The sequence below is a fragment of the Mercenaria mercenaria genome, chromosome 9, assembly GCF_021730395.1.
Source record: "Mercenaria mercenaria strain notata chromosome 9, MADL_Memer_1, whole genome shotgun sequence".
In the NCBI taxonomy this organism is placed as follows: Eukaryota; Metazoa; Mollusca; class Bivalvia; order Venerida; family Veneridae; genus Mercenaria; species Mercenaria mercenaria.
Window position 1 is genome coordinate 3,186,098 of NC_069369.1, and position 21,353 is coordinate 3,207,450.

General features: G+C 36.0%; 2 protein-coding genes across 3 annotated transcripts; one reads left to right on the forward strand and one right to left on the reverse strand.

Moving 5' to 3' along the window:
* The first annotated feature begins 3,517 nt into the window (after window positions 1-3,517).
* On the forward strand, window positions 3,518-6,475 carry LOC123547650 (uncharacterized). Its single transcript, XM_053550709.1, has one exon. It carries the CDS (start codon window positions 4,647-4,649, stop codon window positions 6,312-6,314), a length of 1,668 nt encoding a protein of 555 aa, XP_053406684.1. The 5' UTR covers window positions 3,518-4,646; the 3' UTR covers window positions 6,315-6,475.
* A 748-nt stretch (window positions 6,476-7,223) lies between these two features.
* On the reverse strand, window positions 7,224-11,838 carry LOC128559370 (uncharacterized). Of its 2 annotated transcripts, XR_008372290.1 has the most exons (3): window positions 11,387-11,838; window positions 10,159-10,236; window positions 7,224-7,838 (listed from the first exon to the last, which is right to left on the reverse strand). XR_008372290.1 is itself a non-coding variant. In XM_053550710.1 (2 exons), the coding sequence occupies exons 1-2, from the start codon at window positions 10,226-10,228 to the stop codon at window positions 7,561-7,563; spliced, it is 348 nt and encodes a 115-aa protein (XP_053406685.1). In that variant the 5' UTR covers window positions 10,229-10,438; the 3' UTR covers window positions 7,224-7,560. The 2 variants fall into 2 exon arrangements, 1 of the variants encoding a protein (XP_053406685.1); XM_053550710.1 differs by lacking the exon at window positions 11,387-11,838 and having other exon boundaries at window positions 10,159-10,438.
* Between the last annotated feature and the right edge of the window lie 9,515 nt (window positions 11,839-21,353).

Consider the following 21,353-nt stretch of genomic DNA (forward strand, 5'->3'; position numbering starts at 1 on the left):
TTAAATGTAATATTTACTGCTGTAGAAACATTTTGAATGAAAATGTATCCTCGAATATAATGTTTTAGCTGTTTCAAGTAAAAATTATGTATTTTTTTTACTGACGTGGAGAATCACAAAAACGTTTGGTCTTTTACTGCTTTAACATCCCGCCGTTTCTGTTTGGCTCCACTTTTCTTTGGAGACATATTGATTGCTGTGGATTTTTTGTTTATCTTGAGAGGTTGAAAAGACAAACGAGAATGAGAACTGGACGAAACGTGATGGCCTTATATAGCCGTCGGGTCAGAACGTGATCGCAATTTACGTTCTGAACGTACTAGGGACGAGATGAGGGCGTAATCTGTCTGTGAATGAGTTGGTTGAGTTACAAACTAGTTAGAACGTATTCCGACGTATTCAGAACGAAGTTGGACTATTTACGAACTTCTTTAAACTGATTACAGACGGGCTTGGATTGCTACAAACGGTGTCCACATGAGGCGAATGGGTAGTTTTTTCCCAAACTGAACTAAGTATAAACGGACAAAGACGCGATGGACGTATCAAGAACTGTTTATAAACTAACTACGATCGCATTACGAATATTATCTGACCAACGTTCAAACGTTTTACGATTTTTAGGACAGGTTGTGACGTTTTGAGAACTAGTTTGGTGTGATAGGTTCTGTACTTCAGATGAATAACCTCCCTTTTAGGAATTATTTAGAAAAGGGTTGCAAAATACCTTCTGTTCGGCGGTCGTCTGTGGCTATTACAGGAAGAAAATGAAACAAGTAATTGAGACAAAGGTTCTCAATATTGATAGCCACGTAATAATGTAGTGTCTCCTATATATGCGGTGTTGAAACATCCGTTTTTTGGGGATGTGGATGCTTCGTATTGTGTAGGTTACCGACATGGCTGGCGTAGGCGAAGGTGCCGTATTCTCAGGGTTATGGAATGTGCATACACTGCACCCCGTTGCGGACAAATGTTCGTAAGAAGGGGCATAATTTTACACATATTTAAACCTGATACAGATATTGTTTTAAAACGCAAAAAATATCTTTTGAGATCAAAAGATAAGTTCCTAAACTAGGTCCCAAAACCTTGACTTTTGGTTTGACAATTATTTTTCCATATATGCACTTAGAAAACCTATAGAAATACATGTCTCTCAATATTGTTGAAATCTGTTCATGCTTCACACATAACTTTGCGATCATCATTCAAGTTTTAGCAAGAAGTTCCATAGTTCATCCTGTATAAGTACAATTGAGCCGCACCATGAGAAAACCAACATAGTGCGTTTGCGACCAGCATGGATCCAGACCAGCTGCACATCCGCGCAGCCTGGTCAAGATCCATACTGTTCGCTTTTAAACCCTATTGCAATTAGAGAAACCGTTAGCGAACAGCATGGATCCTGACCAGACTGCGCGGATGCGCACGCTGGTCATGCTGGTCGCAAAAACATTATCACGGTTCGTTTTCTCATGGTGCGGCTCAATTATTGTTTCCCTTGGATATCATACTGCTTTGTTATTTCTCTAACCTCATAAAGCAAGTTGACATAACAAGTCCCAGAACTTTGACAGCTATTATATTTATAAATGTGTCGCCCTTTCTAATTGAATTTGATTTTACAATGTTTAGTATTTAAGGGAATTACATTAAATCCATGCAATGTACGGGGATTAAATGGAATTTGATATTCAAAAATGTAATGATAAATGTCAGTAAGGGAAATTACAAATCACATTATTCTGTCCTAAATAATAATATATAACGTTATTGCCTTATGTACTTAAATCTATATTGATGATGTACTATGTGCAAATCTAATGAAATGTATGTTCTGTTCTGTTCATTATCATACCTAATTTTTCAAAATGTAGCATTTAGAGGGGTGATTTTAATTGCACTGAAGGGAATATTATGTACAAATGACAAAAAATGATAGGCAAAAGAAGCACAAATCTGTATTGAAATATCTATATAATTAACTCCCTTTTTGTACTAAAGTTTCTTCACATTTAATCCACTGGTGAAATCTCAATGCAATTTCATACATTGACAACTGCCAATGAAATAAATTAAAAAGGCACTCTAACCTTAATTCCGTCTTGAACTATCTTACAGTTTTTATCTAAATATTTTGCATTTTTGAACATGTGATTTCTTTGACTACTGATGTTATGCAATAGAAGAAGCGACGAGCTGAAAAACTTACCGACAAAAAAAACAATGATATTCATGGAAAGTGACATTTTATATTACTTGACGATTAAAAACATATATTGTTTGTATAGTTTTAAGTAATAAATGTTTCGATAACCTCAGTGACTGCTGACGCATATATATCTATGTGATAAAATATCCATGTCTGCCTTTGAAATAAGTTATATGGCCGTTTTGAAAGTGTCTTAAATACGTGAATTTTAAAATATATTACAAAACAGTTTTATTTATGGTACACTCAACACCTGTTAGATACATTCTAGAGAGCAGCGTAAACATGCATTTTACACTATACCAACTTAATGCTAATAAAAATGCACGTTCTGTGTATGTGCTCGTGTTGCAGGTGTTGCTGGTGAACCAGTGCAGTGTAGTGGTTGATTGGTCCAATTTTTTATTTTCGCCTCTCGGCCGTGCCATAAATCTCGTCTATTCGCCCAGCTCCCCAGCTGGTTAGCGTGTTAATGTCCCGCCGACCTACTATTTAACGAGATAACGTCAATACTATATCGTGCTTTTTTCGCGTGGAGGGGTCGCGCAGCGGGTGGAAGAAATGGAACAAATTTACCGTCCTTCTAAAACATTCAATATCTTCATATATACATTTCGCATTTAATGGCGTCAAGTATAGAAGTAACCTCCAAATGTCGAACTAGGAACAGTTACATAAGAAAATGAATTAAACCAGATTAATCCTATCCTGTTTTGTTATTACCAGAGTTGTAACTAATCCTTTGTAATGAGCTTAGATGTTATAAGGCAATGCCTTTTTGGGTTAATAACGTACTTGTATTAATAAATACATTAGAGTAATTAATTTTTAATACTGATTATACCACTCGGCAAAATACGTATCTATGGAGATGTAACTCAGTTATTCTGGTGAACGACATCACTTCATTCGTACAGCTATACTTAAAACTTAGCACTTTTACGTGACTGGGTGATTCAATGTCAGAAGAACTATCATATAACGTCGCACCAGAATTCTGCAGACCTGGCGAAGTTTCGAACCCCGCACAGCTGTAAAAGGCGGAGGTATAAGTGATTCGAAGTTGTCGACATTGATCGCTCATCTACGTTTAAAGCCAAGTTTTCTCTCTTATTTAATTTTGGATTTTGTTTCGCTACAATTACATGAAAAAATGTCTGTCATAGATAGATACTTTTATTTTCTCCACGTCGGGCCTTAAACAAAGTCTGCAGTGAAAAAGCAAACAAAACATATAAAAAAAAAATAAGTCAACGAAAGAATTTATGAAATAACGGGCATACCATTAATCATACACAAGTAGTGAAGAGGTGTTAATTTTCTCCCTCAATGTTTCTTATCAACTGAATAATGCATTATTGTATGCTGGATTTGTCATATCTGAATTCTGACGTGCTAAATTGTAGAAACCAATTAAAATAGGAAATGTTTAATTGATACGGATATGTACAAGTTTAAGTCAGAGATCATTAATATGTCAATACTTTATAACGGATAAGAACGGATTTCTTTACCCTTTGCCATTAAAGTGCGAATTGATCGAGCATATATTGAAATATACTGCTGCATTTAAAATAGCCGGTAATAAAATATTTTAGGTCCGTGTATTTAAATGAAAAGTAAACGGGCAGAAATTATCATAAAATCTCATTGGTGTACTTTACATTGTTGATATTTGATATTAAATGGTGAACAAACAGGTTTTTGGCGATTACCGGTCAGTGGACGTTAAAAGAAGTATTCCGATCGATTTTAGATTAAGGAATATGTAATCAAAGAACAAATAGTGCAAAATTTTAGAAGTGACTTGAGCTATAAAAGAAAACGTTGATCAACTTTGACAGGATTAAGGCGCTAAAGTTTTAAACATTTGTTTTCTTTATGATAATCCACATAGTGATTTTAACTGAAATAGACTATTTTCGACGTTAATGGAATTGCACTGACTGATAGCAATTTGACAAACGACGCTCAGAAATTTCAGTTGAACTATCTCACACGTAACGCTTCTAAAACCTGCAATCTGTGCGGATTTAAAACTGGTTAGGATGTTAAGAGCTTTTTACGGATTTTAGTGTTTTGTAATATCAATACTTTAGTTGGGTATTAAAATAAACATGAACTATTTAGTTTCACGGAACATCGATTCACAATGCATTATGAAAAGAGAAACAAAAGGTTTTATTTGAGTTCAACTGAATGGAATTCAATACCGAGCAAGACTGAAACAAACAACTGTTTGAATAAAAGGTATAATCTGAACAAATCTTCCAATATCACCATAACAATCGACATTAAAAGTTTGTTTTTCAATTTATCCTCTACAAAGGATTAAATGAGAGAAATATTAGATGATACAAACATGACTAAAATGGTAAAAAGCAAGTAGGTCTTTTAAAAGATAGACTACGTCTTTTTATTGCGTTATACGATGAGATTTGAACATACTTTGAACGGTTTCGCTGACGTGATGGCTGACAGTCCATTACCATCGACGCGACAGGGTAGTGCCAGTGTTAATTTTGATATGAGTGTACACACAGACGACTCAGATGGATTCGATGATATCGAGTCGTGTGCTGAAACGGACGAAGGTCGCTTGTCACGGTCGTTACAATTTTGGATGACAGACCACAAATGGACCAATATAGAGCCACTGGAGAAACCGCCCCTAGAACCAGTGTTCAGCGGTAAACTTGGCAAAGAAAGGCAGCTGAATAGAACTAACAATGTGGCTTTTAAGGAACGAAGTAAAACAGCTTCTAGAGATACCAAAACGTCACAGTTACGGCGCATTCCAAGTGATGATTCCATACACACAAGTTTGTCATTGTTGACTTGCTCTTCGCTAGAAACTCCTGTTAAAGAATTAGATAATTCTAAATTAAAACGGCGCAAAAAACGAAAAAACAATTCACGAGCGTCTTCGTCTATGGGGGAAAGTGCGCCATTTATATCGAAGTGGGAAAAATTCGTCAGCCGTCCATCAGGCAATATTAATAGATTATTTAAAAATCACACAATCTTGGGTAACCACTTTGGTTTGATTGCTGGTGTGGATAACGATGAGGAATCAGAAGCATTTAGAATGCTGGATAGTGATGAGCAAACCGCCTTAATTGACTGCGGAAGAAGAAAAGGAATCAGGTACATTAATAAACTCACTCTTGAACGAAGCGGTAGCTTTCAAGATTTAGATAAAAGGTTCCCATCAAAACCACAACGCTTAAAACGTACATTGTCAGCAAATGCTACGAAACCTTGGGGTGCACCACTTGACATTGCTGAAATCAAACGTGAAAGACTGAATCGTTTGATCGCTACTGAGCAAGAAAAGGCTCTTCAAGAGAAGGCGCGACAAAGGAAAGGACGCCGTCATGGAATTTCTCGTGTTTCTTCATATAAGTCGTTAGCTTCACCAGCGTCAACTAGACCTTCGTCTCCAACAACCACGTATGCTGGAACAGAGGTTTCAGTTGCTTCAGCACAAAGTTCAGAGAAACGCACACATTCACCCTCGGAGAAACCATCTCAGTTAATTGAAGAAGAAGAGAAAGTCATGGTTTGGAAAGGCGATAGAGAGATTCTTGAAATTGATCTCAAGAAGGAACTTACACAAAGAGTAAAACAAAGAATTGACTCTACTCGGACAGCGCTGAAACGTGTAACAGGATTTGGCGATAAGAACGAACATAAGACATTTGTCGGAACACATGAGGAATATCCTAAACATATCGAGGATGATTTTTGTCACAAACCAAGAATCATTCAGCAAATGAGAATATCGCCCCATCTCAGTGGTATAATACACGACGATATCCATGTTCGGATGGGACGTCCGAGATATCACGAGATCCGTCTGAATGACCTTGAACAGTGGAATAAAGGTCAGGACCTTAATCGTGCTCATAGAAATCTGAAAGTGTTCAACTGGTTATATAGTCTCAAGAACGTTAAGTTCGACACCATTGTGATTCAAGAAATAATCGATGATTTGCCAGACGACGAGTCGGCTTTGCAGGAACTTTTGCACGTGGAAGCAGCAGACGAACCGGACATTGCTCCTCTTTTTCGTCAATACGAAGTCCGCATATTGTGATCTTTCTTTTTTATCGACTCTCTAGTACAGTTACTGGTTTGTAGGACTTAATTTAAATTCATATTGCTTTGCCTAATGTAAAATTACGAAACAGCATACAATTTAGTTTGTGAAATTTTAGTCATAAAAGATAAAAGACCTTATATGAAAACTTGAAAGTATTTGTCAGTTTGTTTTCATTTTCTATGGTTGCTGATTTGGAATATTTTGTTATCTCGCGTTGGGCTGCGCGCGGTTTATATGTAGGCATATTTCGTTGTGTCGTCTTGGCGCATGCGCCTTCGCACCATAATAAACTTTGACAAAATGAAACTAACAACGCGATGTAACGAAACATAAAACACGACAGATAGAAACATTTTATTTCGCGTTGACGAGCACGCAATTGACAAATATTTCGTTGTGTTGCGTTGGCGCGCTCGCCACTATGTAACACATTTCGCTGTGTTGTCCCGGTATTCTCGTAAGCGCGAGAAAATTGAAACATTTGATTTTGTCTTAGCGCGCGTGCCAACACTCCAAAACGAAATCTTTGTTAATGACAAGCACGGTATCGCGAAACAACGAAACTATTCATTTCGTCTTTGCGTGCGCGCCTACACGAAACTTTTGTCGATGGCACGGGCGCCAGTATGAAATAAGTTGTTTCGTTATGTCAGTGGTATTTTTACGCGCGCCAAAACGACACACAAAACTTTTAAAGTTCCGTTATGGCGTGTGGGCGTGCGCACCAGTGCGACACACAAAAATGTGCTACATAAACCATTCACGCCAACGCACCATAACGAAATGGCCTAAATTAGCTTCCATAGTTTTCAGATATATAATAACACCTCGTGTAAATACTGGCGATAGGCCTAGTTAGCGTTACATCCATTTCAATAAAAAACAAACATATTATTTTGCATATATAATTTTTAAAAAAATAAATAATAAAACGAAGACAGTGCTGCATACAATTTTAACAGTTACATTTATAAAATATGTCCCATAAATACCTTACTAGGTCTTCTACAAATTAGCAACTTTTCACATTAAATGTCTTTAAGGAACAAGGACTTGGTACCCCTGTTACTAAGAAGAATTAAATATAAAGTAGTGTACACCAAGAATAATGAATTTTCAATTACAAAAACTTATATACACGGATGTGTTTTTCAGAAATATTAATGTAGAATTCCACTTTAAAATCAGGCATCAAAATTTGTATCTGCAATCATGCGCACTGTTTTCCATTAACGAAATTCTAAAATGCGCGGAGAAGTGACAGAGTGCCTCCTGCAGTATTTCCTGATCTAAAGAGTAAGCCAGCTGCCATGATATCCAATAGCTGGTCTTCTCTTTCACCGGTGATCGATCCAGGTGCGGGGAAAGCAGGTCTTACATTCTGACCAGCTGGATGTCCAGTAAAGCCTGGATGCACGGGATACACGGGGTGCCCGGGGTGCCCGGGATAATGTTGCATCTGATTATAATGATGTACTTTTGGGTAGTGCATGGGCTGTTTCCAATGATACTTGGGATCTGAAATTAAGAACATGTTTCATATTCATAAAAAATAGAAATATACTTCACTGATGTGACTTTCATATGTTTGAAATATTTACATGTGTAGCAGTAAGCACGAGTTTTATCATGTTTAAAGCGACAGGACAGCTGATCATCAAAATTAAATTTTCTCATACAAACTTATAAATGTACTAAATATTGAATTATTTCAATGTCATAATTTCTTAGTAAGAAATCAAGTACTAGTTTAGCTAAACACCCTTCTATTTAACAAAACATTTCTACTTTAGAGAACGTTTCCACAATATATTTTGGTCTTCATTGGTGTACTACATATATTGCATTGAATCAATGTTCAACTTATAACGTACAAGCTCTTGCTGTATGAAACGCTCTTACACTTTTTGAAAAACTGACATAAATCACGCGGAATACCACTTTTACCATTTACCCTGCTACAATTCTACAATGGACTGGTCCCATCTTTTTATATGGGCAATACCATCTATTATTTGAAGGGTTTATTGAAAAATTACTGGCTGAATAGCGGACAGTGCAGACCAGGATCAGACTGCACGGATGTGCAGGCTGATCTGGGTCTGCACTGGTCGCAAAGGCAGAATCACTTGCCGCCAGCAGGCTAAAGGTTAAATCAACTGTTTTTATTTACAAGATATCATTTTCACAGACGCAATTTAGGCCCTATTAAAGATACATACGTTATGGAGGAGCTGTTAAAGATAAAAACGTTGTGAAGGATTTGTTAAAGACACAAACGTTATAAATAAATTTTAAAAAATCTGTTAAAACGATCCTTTAGAATGCAACCAAGCAGAATAATAGAAGACTCGGTTTGATTGACTCTGTTCATACGTTATAAAAGGCCCTGTCAAAGATGCTTACGTTATGACAGCTTTCCTTTATCAAAGACATTTATACTTTATGGTAGCTTTAAGACTCGTATATCTAATCCAATATTTCATGACAGTGTTTTAACGTTTCTTTAACGATAAACAAATTGAGCCGCACCATGAGAAAACCAACATAGTACATTTTCGACCAGCATGAATCCAGACCAGCTGCGCATCCGCACAGCCTGGTCGGGATCCATGCTGGTCGCGTTCAAAGCATATTACAATTATAGAAACTGACTGCGCGGATGCGCAGGCTTGTCTGAATCCATGCCGGTCGAAAATGCACTATGATGGTTTTCTCATGGCCGGCTCAAATAGATGAATGAACATCAATGAACTTGCAAACATACAAAGGGAAGGAACTGTACCAAGTTTCTAAATGTTAAAGGTATGACCGGTGACAAGAAAATCTTTAAGTGGCAGGGTACACTTAGATTAGAAAATTTTGGGTATGGCCAGGCTTACATGTTAGCGAGTCGCAATATTGCACTTCCCTAATGAGCAGAATTAAGGTGGCCATTTTATAAATTGCGTGCATGTTTTGTTCTTTTAATTAATGACAAGATCAGGACTCTCATACAAGAATACAGAAAGTTATCAAAACGAAAGTTGTGCACAATCCATTAAAAATAGCATGCCAAAATTATCAATTTTGCATTTTTTGAACAGCCTGCAATGATCCCGCTGCAGGGACAATGTCCAATTTTATTGCATTTCTCAATTTAATAGTCTCTACTGAACTTCAGGTTATAAACGGAATGGGGCCCATCCAGCTCGTTTTTTTTCTCCACAAAATAGCTAAAAAGTTTCTGAGTATCAATCAACAGGCACGGAACCTTTCCGTGATATGAATTTCCCTCGCCAAGGAGACTCACCGATTCATATAAAGCTAGCAGCAGTTAGTTTTACAACTTGCATCAGAATTTTACATGTATCGGCTATTTAAATTTTCAAAAGAATTAACAATCATTATCTCTCACCTTAATTTACAGTCATCAAAAATCACGAAGTTCTAATTATAACAAATATTGACGGGCCAAAATTCGAAGTGTACCCTGCTATACCTTAACTTAATTTAGTATGAAAGTTTGCTGGACCTTTAATTCAGTTAAATCTAGTTGACAATGATTTTTGCAGAAAAGTTATGTTACTACAAATACTTCCCTCATGTTTACAACACCTAAGACACATAAAAATTAGCGCCTGTGAAACGAAAAAAAAAATCTTTGGCAAACATATCTTACATATGTGTATGACCCTGTCACCATCATCAGTAAACAGGTGGTCGCAGAAAACTTATGAACTTAGGTAATGTAACGTTTAACAGTTTCTAAAGGGAAATGAGTGTTTTAATCTTCAAAGACTTTAAAACAATGCAGTTTTTTTTTAAAGAATAAAAATATGCGTACACTGAAACTTACGAATGTAAAATCCGTCTGTTGCAACCAAAAGGACGAAAACTGTGAAGGCGGAAAGGGCAGCTTTATTCATCTTTTTGTCTAAAAAGAGAAAATTATGTACATTTCATCAACCATTTTGGTTTCAATAAACGATGGATGTCGCGACGAATAAAAGCGAACGCCTGTCTGAAATTCATAATTTCTTTAGAGTAATGTATAGACCTAACTATTGTAAAGATATCAGTATTGTGGAGCTGAAAACTTAACTACCGCATTAATGCAAAGAAATTATATTATTTTATACATATTTGATTATTTATATGAGAAGCAAATAGCAGCCTTTACGACCGTTACTTTACACACACTGCTTTATGGTGATACATCAATTACAAACACACACAGCAGCTCAATATTCATGCACATACAAAAGTACATAAAAAAAACAACAAATAGTTTCGAAATATAATTACTATGCACTGCCATACTAGCCCATATATATTTACACACGGTATATAGACAAAGTTCAAATCCAAGCTAGTCTCTAAAGCGACCACTCAACTCATTTCTTCTCTAATTTCCTATTTTTCGCCTCCTACCTCCTTTCTTCACCACATAGACATACAAATTTTGGTACAATTAATATAGTGAAAACCTATAACTTAAATGTTATATTATTTCCTATTTGTTTTTGCGTTCATACGCGTAACATGGTTTTTACTTAAAAACCTATAATAAGAACAAAACAAATGTAGATGAATAAACTGCAAGCAATTTACATTATCAATCACTTTACAAGTTACCGTGATTTAACATACTAAACGTAAATATTTAAGGAGAGAGTTTCAAATAAGCTTTCAGCTTCCTACTCAATCCTATATGCCTTTTTGCTATATGTACATGTTGTAAATGAATTGTGATTAATTAAATATTGATTAAGCTAAATTGCAGCTTTTGGAAAACTTTTGAAATATTTATCATTCACCCGTTAGACATGGAGTACATTTTTTTTAAAAAGAGTACTTTTATTATTTCGCGTACTTGTACCTTAGGATTCACTGTCGTTAGCATCGAAAATGTATTTCTATTTTCTTTCCCTACATGATGCATAAGAAACGCGGTGTGCGTACAGTTCGATGCAATATTATAAAATAAAAATACTGCTGTCAAGAATATATGATTATATACATGTATACATATTATTATTTCTGTTATAATTTGTTACTGCTACATAAAAAATAAGACAGCTTACCTTTCGTTGTTACTAACCAACCTGATGTAGTTAAAGTTCTGGGCACGCTTTACTTTTATACTAAAATATCTATGTCTTAATTATCGATTATGGACAGATTCAAGACAATATTATTTCATTGTTTTGACAGCCAGACACCTTTTAGTATTACCGATGTCCCGTATGTTGAGAAGATATTTACATAACGTCAAAATACTTGTCTATTTGACAGTAGTGTCTGTATGTTTGATTCTTGGACAAGATCCTCATTTTCCTGTCAAGCATCTATATTGTATTTCTGTTTGAAAAAAAAATAATAGAAGAAGTAATAACTGATGATTATGCACGACTTTCACGTACGCCTCTGTTATTTGTGAACATGATCGAGTTAAAGTTGCGCCAAAATTTTAGAAATTTAGAACTTGAGGCTTTTTTTTAACTAAAGTTGTAATATAACTAAAATGTTTATGGAAAAACAGTGATATTTCTGTTGTGAAACCAGATAATATTCAATGTATTCTAGGCAGTGTTTATTAGTCAGAACACATGTGTAACTACATGTATTAGAATATGTATGCAGACTGCCAACAATAAAAAATGATTTAATGTAGCATAAAAATTTAGTTGCATTTTACTAATGTGCCTTATTATACTGTAAGTTTTTTTTTTCATCTTCCTCAAAAGGATTCCAGTTTTTTACGTAAATCGTCGAGTCCCTTTAAACAATGTATGATTTATTTACCATTGTGTCATTCATATACATTCTACAAAAAAAAAAAACATATAAAAAGTAAAAAAAAAAATGCACATAAAGTAAACGTACTAACATATTTGTAAGAACCACATCAATTTCCATACATAAAATATTCAATTGGTGGATCCCTGAAGGAACGGAAATGTTAGGTAAAACCGAATTTGTTAAAAATACGAACAGCAAAAGAGCCACTGACGCGTACTGAAGGAATGGTGTTCAAAACAGTATCATTCATCAATGATGAGCAAATAAGTATCTGTTTCTCGTAACAGATATAAACAGACAGGCAGTGTGACAAAATATAGTAATACATTATTTACATAAAATTAAATATCGTCTTTGTAGTATATTGAAACAGGTGGGAACTGATCCAGCACGTTCCAAGTCCATCTAAAATGTGTGAACTGACCCAGGTCGTACTGAGTCCTTTCAAACGTGTATGAATTGACCAAGCATGTACAAAGTCCCTTAAGCATATGAGAACTGTCTAGCATGTACCGAGCTCCTTTACAGTGAACTAGCCCAATGTGCTCCAAGACCCTTTAAAAATACATGTGTGAACTTCTATATATAAACGAGTTTACCCAGCACGTTTCAAGATCCTTTCAACATGTATAAATTGACGCAGTACGTACTGAGTTCTTTTAAGTGTGTTTGAATTGACTCGGCACGTACAAAGTCCCCTTAAAGGTGTGTGAATCATCTTTGAAATGACCAAGCACGTACTGAGTCTCCTCAAACATCTGTGGAATGACCTAACATGTACCGAGTCTCTTCAAACGTCTGTGGAATGACCAAACACGTACTGAGTCTCCTCAAACATCTATGAAATGACCTAGAATGTTTGCTGGTTGAGAAAATGCCTACATATGCTTGATTGCTAACCAGCAAAGTTTATGGGAGCATTTGATTGCTAACCAGCAAAGTTTATGGGAGCATTGTCAGACGGTGTTGTTTTTCAGAACAGATTGTTTTTCTTACATGTAACATAACATCTCAATATTCATTTTATTTTGCCACGGTAAGAAAACATATTATACTAACTGGCTTTATATGGTTTTCTTGTCACAGAAATGCTCCAAAATACTGAAAATGAGGTCTTTAACATTGTGTAAATGAAATTAGTATGATGTGACATAATATAATTATGTTTCATTGAAATTACATTCTGTATTTAAAGTTATTTCATGTAAAAATGGAGAGGCCTTTCGGAACCATTGGGCGTTTTCAGTTACCTTTAGATTTCGTAGTATTACAAAAAATCATCATGTCTTCATAAAAAAGTCAAGTCAACGGACTGTAAAACGTAACTATAAACAAGTCAACGACGGACTTGAAAGTGGCAAAGATGAAATTCCTTCCGGCAGCTCAAAACTACACTGGTTCTCAGATTGCCGTAGCAATTGCAAGTGCAAGCACAGCAAGCAAGATAAAACTGCCTCGGTGGGATTTTGGTCTTTTCCGTTGTTTTCAAACAAACAGCATATCGTAATACCGTCCCGTCGAGACGGGCCTGAACAAGAAAGAGAGTCTTGTCTTCTGTCAGGTCCATAGTACACAACCTAGACCGTCTCACAGATATAACTTCTGCTTTCGATCATAAGTAGAAAAAAAATCCTGTTCTAATCTACGCAAACATGGCACATTATTTTTTTTTTAAATAAGTAAATGTATTCTTCACATGCAAACTAAGTTTTAAAAGTATAACTGTTTCATGGCCTTGAGACCAACAAGATTTCGCTAAGTAACGCTAGTTTGGCGATAGTCTATGTACTCCTTTGTATAGTATCGCTCGATTCTAAATGTTTTGTGCTGATTGAAGTTGCTTAATTAAAGCCCCAAATGGACGCATAGTGATTCTGGTTGTAACGCAAGAATCATGTAACTTTTCAAAGGTTTTTAATCCGACTTATTTGAAACTTTGGAGTTGATTAACAATATATCCCAGCGTGCGTCTGGTGCTTTCTGACAGGATTTCGCAGTGATAACTTTAAACAAGTTTCTCAGGAATCACAACACCTTGATATTTATACCCAGCGTCACTGAAAAGTTACCACCCTAATTGTCATTATACTTTTAAAATCGCATTGAAAACATAACACGACTACATTTTTGACGCAACTGAGACGTCACTCGTTAAAGATTTGTCAAAGTCGATGAACTCCATTTGAGGCACGGGCCGCACGTGCAAAATGACTTTTTTCGAGCAATGTCGACATGTACGAAAATTCTATCGCAAATCATTCATCGCACTTGAAAGTTAGTCGACAGTCTAAAAGGAATACGTTAAAAACCCATAATATCTTTGTTAAGAATGCCACGTTTAAGGCACGATCAACGCCATCAGGCCATTTGCATGGATGACCCGAACTTTCATGTCGTGAGATTACAAGTCGTATAGGCTGTTCTCACCAGACAGTCATGAAATGGGTTAAGAGACATGTAGTAAAGGCCATTTATGGCCAAAATGCCAAATAAAGGAAAAAACTCGCAAAGAATTGATTTTTTGTGTAAGTATTATACAAGATGTATGCAACAACATATAAAAAGTATAGAAAAGTATCATGATGCAAAATGTCTATTTTTGGGGTTAGAATGTTCAAAATATTAATGAAACTGCGGATTTCTGGAATCGGCTCATAACAACAGATTTATGCATCTAACGAGGCCCAACTTTGGCACAACGTTAGATTACTATATTGTGCAAAATGTAAACGAATTAGAAATTTAGAAGAAAACAAAATGGCGTCCTAAATCCAATATGGCCGCCATAAAAACGACATTTAAACCAGAATTGTTGTCGATTTTATGTCAAATTGTCTCATATCATTGCTTTTACATATAATAAGCCGGTTATTGTTAGTTACAGTATGCAGTTTACATAAGATGGAAAACATTCTGCCAGCAGATTCAATACGGGGCAATAGTGAAGTACAAAGACAAAATTGCCGAGTCATTCGGCAGTAGAAATTGTCGTAAAGCAGCAATGACTTAATTATTTATTAACAAAATATACGAGTATGGGTACTTTTCTTTCTTAGTAAGATCATTTCCCGTATGATAATTATGGTTTTGAGGCAAAATTACATTAAAAAGTGTTTTCAGTTAATTTTTAGCTCGACTATTCGAAGAATAGGGGAGCTATCCTACTCGCCCCGGCGTTGGCGTGAGTGTGAGCATCACACAAATGTTAAAGTTTGCGTACCATCCCAAATATTTTCAAAGTCCATTGAGATATTGCTTTCATATTTTGCATACTTGTTGGCCATCACGACCCCAGTCTGTTAAAAGGAGGAGGCAACTCTATCAAGCATTTTTACTGAATTATGGCCCCTTTTCGACTTAGAATATGCTTATTGTAATGTTAAAGTTTGCGTACCATCCCAAATATTTTCAAAGTCCATTGAGATATTGCTTTCATATTTTGCATACTTGTTTACCATCATGACCCCAGTCTGTAAAAAGGAGGAGGCAATTCTATCAAGCATTTTTACTGAATTATGGCCCCTTTTCGACTTAGAATATGCTTATTGTGATGTTAAAATTTGCGTACTACCCTAAATATTTTCAAAGTCCATTGAGATATTGCTTTTATATTTTGCATACTTGTTTACCATCATGACCCCATTCTGTAAAAAGGAGGAGACAACTCTATCAAGCATTTTGACTCAATTATGGCCCCTTTTCGATTAAGAATATGCTTATTGTAATGTTAAAGTTTTACTCATAGCTTATATTATACTATCAAGCACTGAGAATAGTCGAGCGTGCTGTTCACTGACAGTTCTCGTCTTTTTCAATAAATAGGAAATGGCACATACAAATAGTCCTCGGCCTTTTTCTTCCTTTTTTTTTGTTTTTGCTCTGTAGAGCTATTTTCCTTATATTTTGCAATTATATTTCTGAAATGACATGAAAGATCTATGATTGACATGTACGTAGCATTTTCACAATGAAATAATAACATGACAGTATTTGTCATGGAAACTTATATCATACACTACCACTACAATCTGGGGTCTCATTTTCAGCTATATTTGCAATTTGTGTGTTTGACTGAAAATATTTTTCTTGCATCAAACATAACCGCTGCTTTTCTTTTGATTTTTATTCCGCACTTATAACATTCTTCAATAAATTGTAAGTTACAGACATTCTAAATTGGTCCTGATGTGTGCTGCAGCCATTGAAAATATGTCAATTTTATATAGTGTAATGACAAACAGCTATTTAGTGTGTTATAACCTTATGAACGACTTGGGTTAATAACAGTCATAGCTGGATCTCAGCATCGCACATTATGTTATATACAGTCATATAGTAAAAGAGGACCAACTATTTGTTAGATCATATACTCGTGTATTCAATGTAAAATATGTTCGAACTAGACATTTGCGAATTAAGTCTACGTGGACTGTGGACACCTAAGACTATTGATTTTTCAAGGGGACCGTCTCAACATAATTTGATTATATTATGCGCGGTAGGAAAAATAGTTTATAACGACAAAGGGTTTGGGTTATTATACAAGGCCGCCGCGGACGGTCCGGCGGACCACATTTTTGGCCAAGCATGATATCGGCTGTAATCGTCCGGACCAGATTTTTGCATTAACTTTCATCTTTTTAATTTGCTTTTATTAAAAGTGTCGAGATATTGCCTTGTTAATGTAATTATCCACCAAGAGTGGTATCGGTCAGGAATGCCCGAAGGTGACTTTTCGTGTCAACTTTATCAAACCTGCTTGACTTGATTAATCATAACTAATCAATTACCTGATGGATCTTTCATCTAGTATGATTTAAAGGACGATTTCTTTTATAATCTATAATAATTGTTTAAATAAAAAAAACATACCATATTAAACAAGAGGGCCATGATGGCCCTATATCGCTCACCTGTTATCATTGCACTTAAGGACAAGTCTTCAAGGTCAAAAGATCATAATAGAAATCAATCAAAAGAATTATGACAAAATATAGTTGAAATTTTCTTTAAGTAACTTTAAAAACAAGATTTGAAAACTTTTTGTAGAGGTCCACTAGGCAATGCTACATGTCAAATATCTAAGCTCTTCTGGTTATTTTTAGAAAATTTTGAAGATTTTTCTATGTACAATCAAGTAACCCCATGGGGCAGGGTCAATTTGACCCCAGGGGTCATGATTTGAATAAACTTTGTAAAAGTCTAATAGGCAATGCTACATGTCAAATATCTAAGATCTAGGCCTTCTGGTTTATTTTTAGAATTTTTTTTTAAGATTTTCCTATGTAAAATCAAGTGACCCCTAGGGCGGAGTCAATTTTTACCCCGGGGGACAAGGTTTGAACAAATTTTGTAGAGGTCCACTAGGCAATGCTACATGTCAAATATCTAGTCTCTAGGCCTTCTAGTTTATTTTTAGAAAATTTTTGAAGATTTTCCTATGTAAAATCAAGTGACCCCTGGGGCCGGGTCAATTTTGACCCAGGGGATCATGATATGAACAAATTTTGTAGAGGTCCACTAGGTAATGCTACATGTGAAATATCTAAGCTCCAGGCCTTCTGGTTTATTTTTAGAAAACTTTTGAAGATTTTCCTATGTAAAGTCAAGTGACCCCTAGGGCGGGGTCAGTTTGACCCCCGGGTCATAATTTGAACAACTTTAGTAGAGGTCCACTAGGCAATGCTACATGTCAAATATCTAAGCTCTAGGGCTTCTGGTTTTTGAGAAGAAGATTTTTTAAATATTTTCCTATGTAAAATCAAGTGACCCCTGGGGCGGGGTCAATTTTGACCCCGGGGGCCATGATTTGAACAAATTTTGTAGAGGTCCACTAGGCAATGCTACATGTGAAATATCTAAGCTCTAGGCCTTCTGGTTTATTTTTAGAAATTTTTAAATATTTTCCTATGTAAAATCAAGTTACCCCTGGAGCGGGGTCAATTTTGACCCCGGGGTCATGATTTGAACAATTTTAGTAGAGGTCCACTAGGCAATGCTACATGTCAAATATCTAAGCTCTAAGTCTTCTGGTTTTTGAGAAGAAGATTTTTTAAGATTTTCTTATGTAAAATCAAGTGACCCCTGGGGCGGGGTCAATTTTGATCCCGGGGTCATGATTTGAACAAATTTGGTAGAGGTCCACTAGGCAATGCTTCACACCAAATATCTAAGCTCTAGGGCTTCTGGTTTTTGAGAAGAAGATTTTTAAAGTTTTTCCTTTCGGTTGCCATGGCAACCAGTGTTCTGCATGGAATTCAATTCTTTGAACAATTTTGAAAGGGGGCCATCCAAGGAACATCCCTGTGAAGTTTCATCAAAATTGGCCTGTTGGTTTAGGAGGAGATGTTGTTTAAAGGAAAGTGTGGACGGACGACGGACGGACGGACGGACAGACGGACGGACGGACGGACGGACGGACGGACGCCGGACGGTGAGCGATCACAATACCTCACCCTGAGCACTTTGTGCTCAGGTGAGCTAAAAAGGGAAACAATTGTGTTTAAAACAAAACTTACCGAAAGCTAATTTCTTCTGATTATTACTTTCAGATATGATTATTTATCTTAAATAATGCCGACATACATATCAACTATAATAAATACATCAACATTTATAGCAATCTGCTAAAATTGGCCAAATGTTGGAAATCTTTGAAAAATAACATGAAATTGACTGAAAATCTTAACAGAAAATGCTTTCAATATGCAAGAAAAACGCACTTACTGGCATCCCAAATCTTAAAATTTTCTTGAGGGAGAACCCCCGAACCCCCCTTAAGAGAGAGAGAGAGAGAGAGAGAGAGAAAAGGGGAAATCCCTCTGTCGTGATGCCCCCTCCCCCCTCTCCTGTCTTCAGCACTCACGGGACGCCGAAGGCCGGACCACTTTTACGAAGCCGGCGACGGCCCTGTTATATCATCATTATGCGGTAGGTGATATAAATTTGGATGTGCCTGTTTTTAGCTCGACTTTTCGAAGAAAAAGTAGAGCTATTGCACTCGCTCCGGCGTCGGCGTCGCCGTTGGTTAAAAGTTTTGATAAAATCAAGTATCTGTTACTATCAAAGCTATTGACTTGAAACTTAAAATACTTCTTTAGTATCAAAGTCTACACCGGGAGAAACAATCCGCATAACTCGGATTTGAATTTTGACAGAATAATGCCCCCTTTTAAATTAGATGTTTTGGTTAAAGTTTTTGATAAAGTCAAATATCTCTGTTACTATCAACGCTATTGACTTGAAACTTAAAATAGTTATTTGCTATCGAAGTCTACACCAGAAAAAACAATCCTCATAACTCTGATTTGAATTTCGGCATAATTATGTCCCTTTTCAACTTAGAAACTTTGGTTAAAGTGTTTTATAAAGTCAAATATCAGAGGATGGGAGCAAAATTTAAAGAACATTACTGTTGAAGCCCTAAGGAAAAGGACAACAAACGGAAAAAAATCCCCAAAAAGTCCACTAAAAATCATTACCAGGTAGAGATATGTCAAAATACACCTTAACTTTGCAGGTTCCATCCATGTTGAACCAAAGAAAAGTGTTATTACTTTATAAATTCATGGAAACTTTTTTTTTTCATTTTTCTTGACCTAAATTTGTCGAGATCAAAACTGTCTATTAAGCAAAAACATCAATAATAATGCAAATTAGTTACAGCTGTGGGTTTGGAAAGATCTACATATATTTTCTTTTGTCTTTCGGTGGATATTTACAATAAAACAAACCCATTATTGATCGAATAGATCAAAATACAATATATCTCTAACGTAATTTATATTGTGCAGTCAAGTGCGAATGCGCGAAAATTGTTTCCCGTTGCTAAGCAAATAGCTCTGTGTAAAAAGGTCTTATAAGATGTTTTTACACAAGTTATTGGTTGCTATGCTAATCCGCGGATGTTTTGATTTTAACGCGCATGCGCTCTTTACGTGTGGTAAAAGAACTCAAAACGATAGGAAAACCTACATAAAATTATTATTATATTACGAATTGTTTTGTCATTATAAAGATAATTTCAGTCAAGTAATTTATTCTACAGTATACTTTGAAAAAAGACATGTATGTTAATTAATCCTATCTTACCTGAAAAGCCTGCTTTATTCTTATTTTCGTCAGAAAAGAACAAGCATTTCCAGTCTTCCACACATCATACAAATATAAAACTTGTTCCTTACATTTAAAAAATTCATATTTTTCATTATATCTATTTTTCCCACAACTTCAAATAGTTGTTATATATATTTTTCTCCGCCTTAAATGACATCTACATACTTTGGGGTTGCGGCTCCATGCCATTGAAGTTGCTGTTTTAAGTGATATACCGGAAATCATTGCGTAACTATTATGCAGTTGACATGATAAAACATAGACCACCTGGGTAGTCAAGACCGTAAGTTAATTTCGAGAGTGTCCCCTAATTAGCGTGGACCATAAAAGTTGTACCAAAGAAAAGTGGTCTCGCTTTTCACCTACGGCCAATAATAAAAAAAAAGTTACAAAATAACCTATTTATAGTAAAATAAAAGGGAAGTTATTCAATAAAAAAAGTATTGTAAGCGAACAAAAAAGGAATCTGCCAAATAATAACAAGAGCACCGCAATGCAAAGCAACATAAACACAAAACAAAGTCATATGACCTTTAACCTCTAAGTGTGACCTTTACCTTGAAGCGAGCCATGTGCTCTGCACGTCGTCTCAATGTGGTGAACATTTGTGCCAAGTTTTATTTAAATCCTTCAAGCAGTTCAAGAGTTACACATCGCACTCGGAACAAAGTTATATTACCGTTGACCCCTAAGTGTGACATTGACCTTGTAGCCAGCCATCCAAAACATGCGCTCTGATGGACATTTGTGCAATGTTTCTGTAAAATCCTTCAAACAGATCAAGAGTTACAGAGCGGACACGAAAAAAAGTCATATGACCTCGACCCCTTAGTGTAACCTTTACCTTAAAGCGAGCCACCTTATAAGGCGCCCTGCACGTCGTCTTGATGTGGAGAGCATTTGTATCAAGTTTGTTTAAAATCCTTCAAGGGGTTCACGAGTTACAGAGCGGAGTCGTCACGATATTGCTAACGGACAGACGGACACACAGACAGACACACAGACAGACGGTCAGATGAACACCTGGGGTATCCCAAAATATGTTCCTTCGGGCGTATAATAACAACAAAGGAATGGAGACGCAAGATATAACGTATTCTACAGTTTTCACAATGTTTCACCTGCTGATCCAGT

What these genes read in the sequence shown, in the direction of transcription:
- LOC128559370 (XM_053550710.1), bottom strand. Translation starts at nt 10,228, where the DNA reads ATGAATAAAGCTGCCCTTTCCGCCTTCACAGTTTTCGTCCTTTTGGTT. An exon ending in AACAGACGGATTTTACATTC is followed by an intron (nt 7,839 to 10,158) that starts GTAAGTTTCAGT and finishes TCTTAATTTCAG; the next exon opens with ATCCCAAGTATCATTGGAAA.
- LOC123547650 (XM_053550709.1), top strand. Translation starts at nt 4,647, where the DNA reads ATGAGATTTGAACATACTTTGAACGGTTTCGCTGACGTGATGGCTGAC.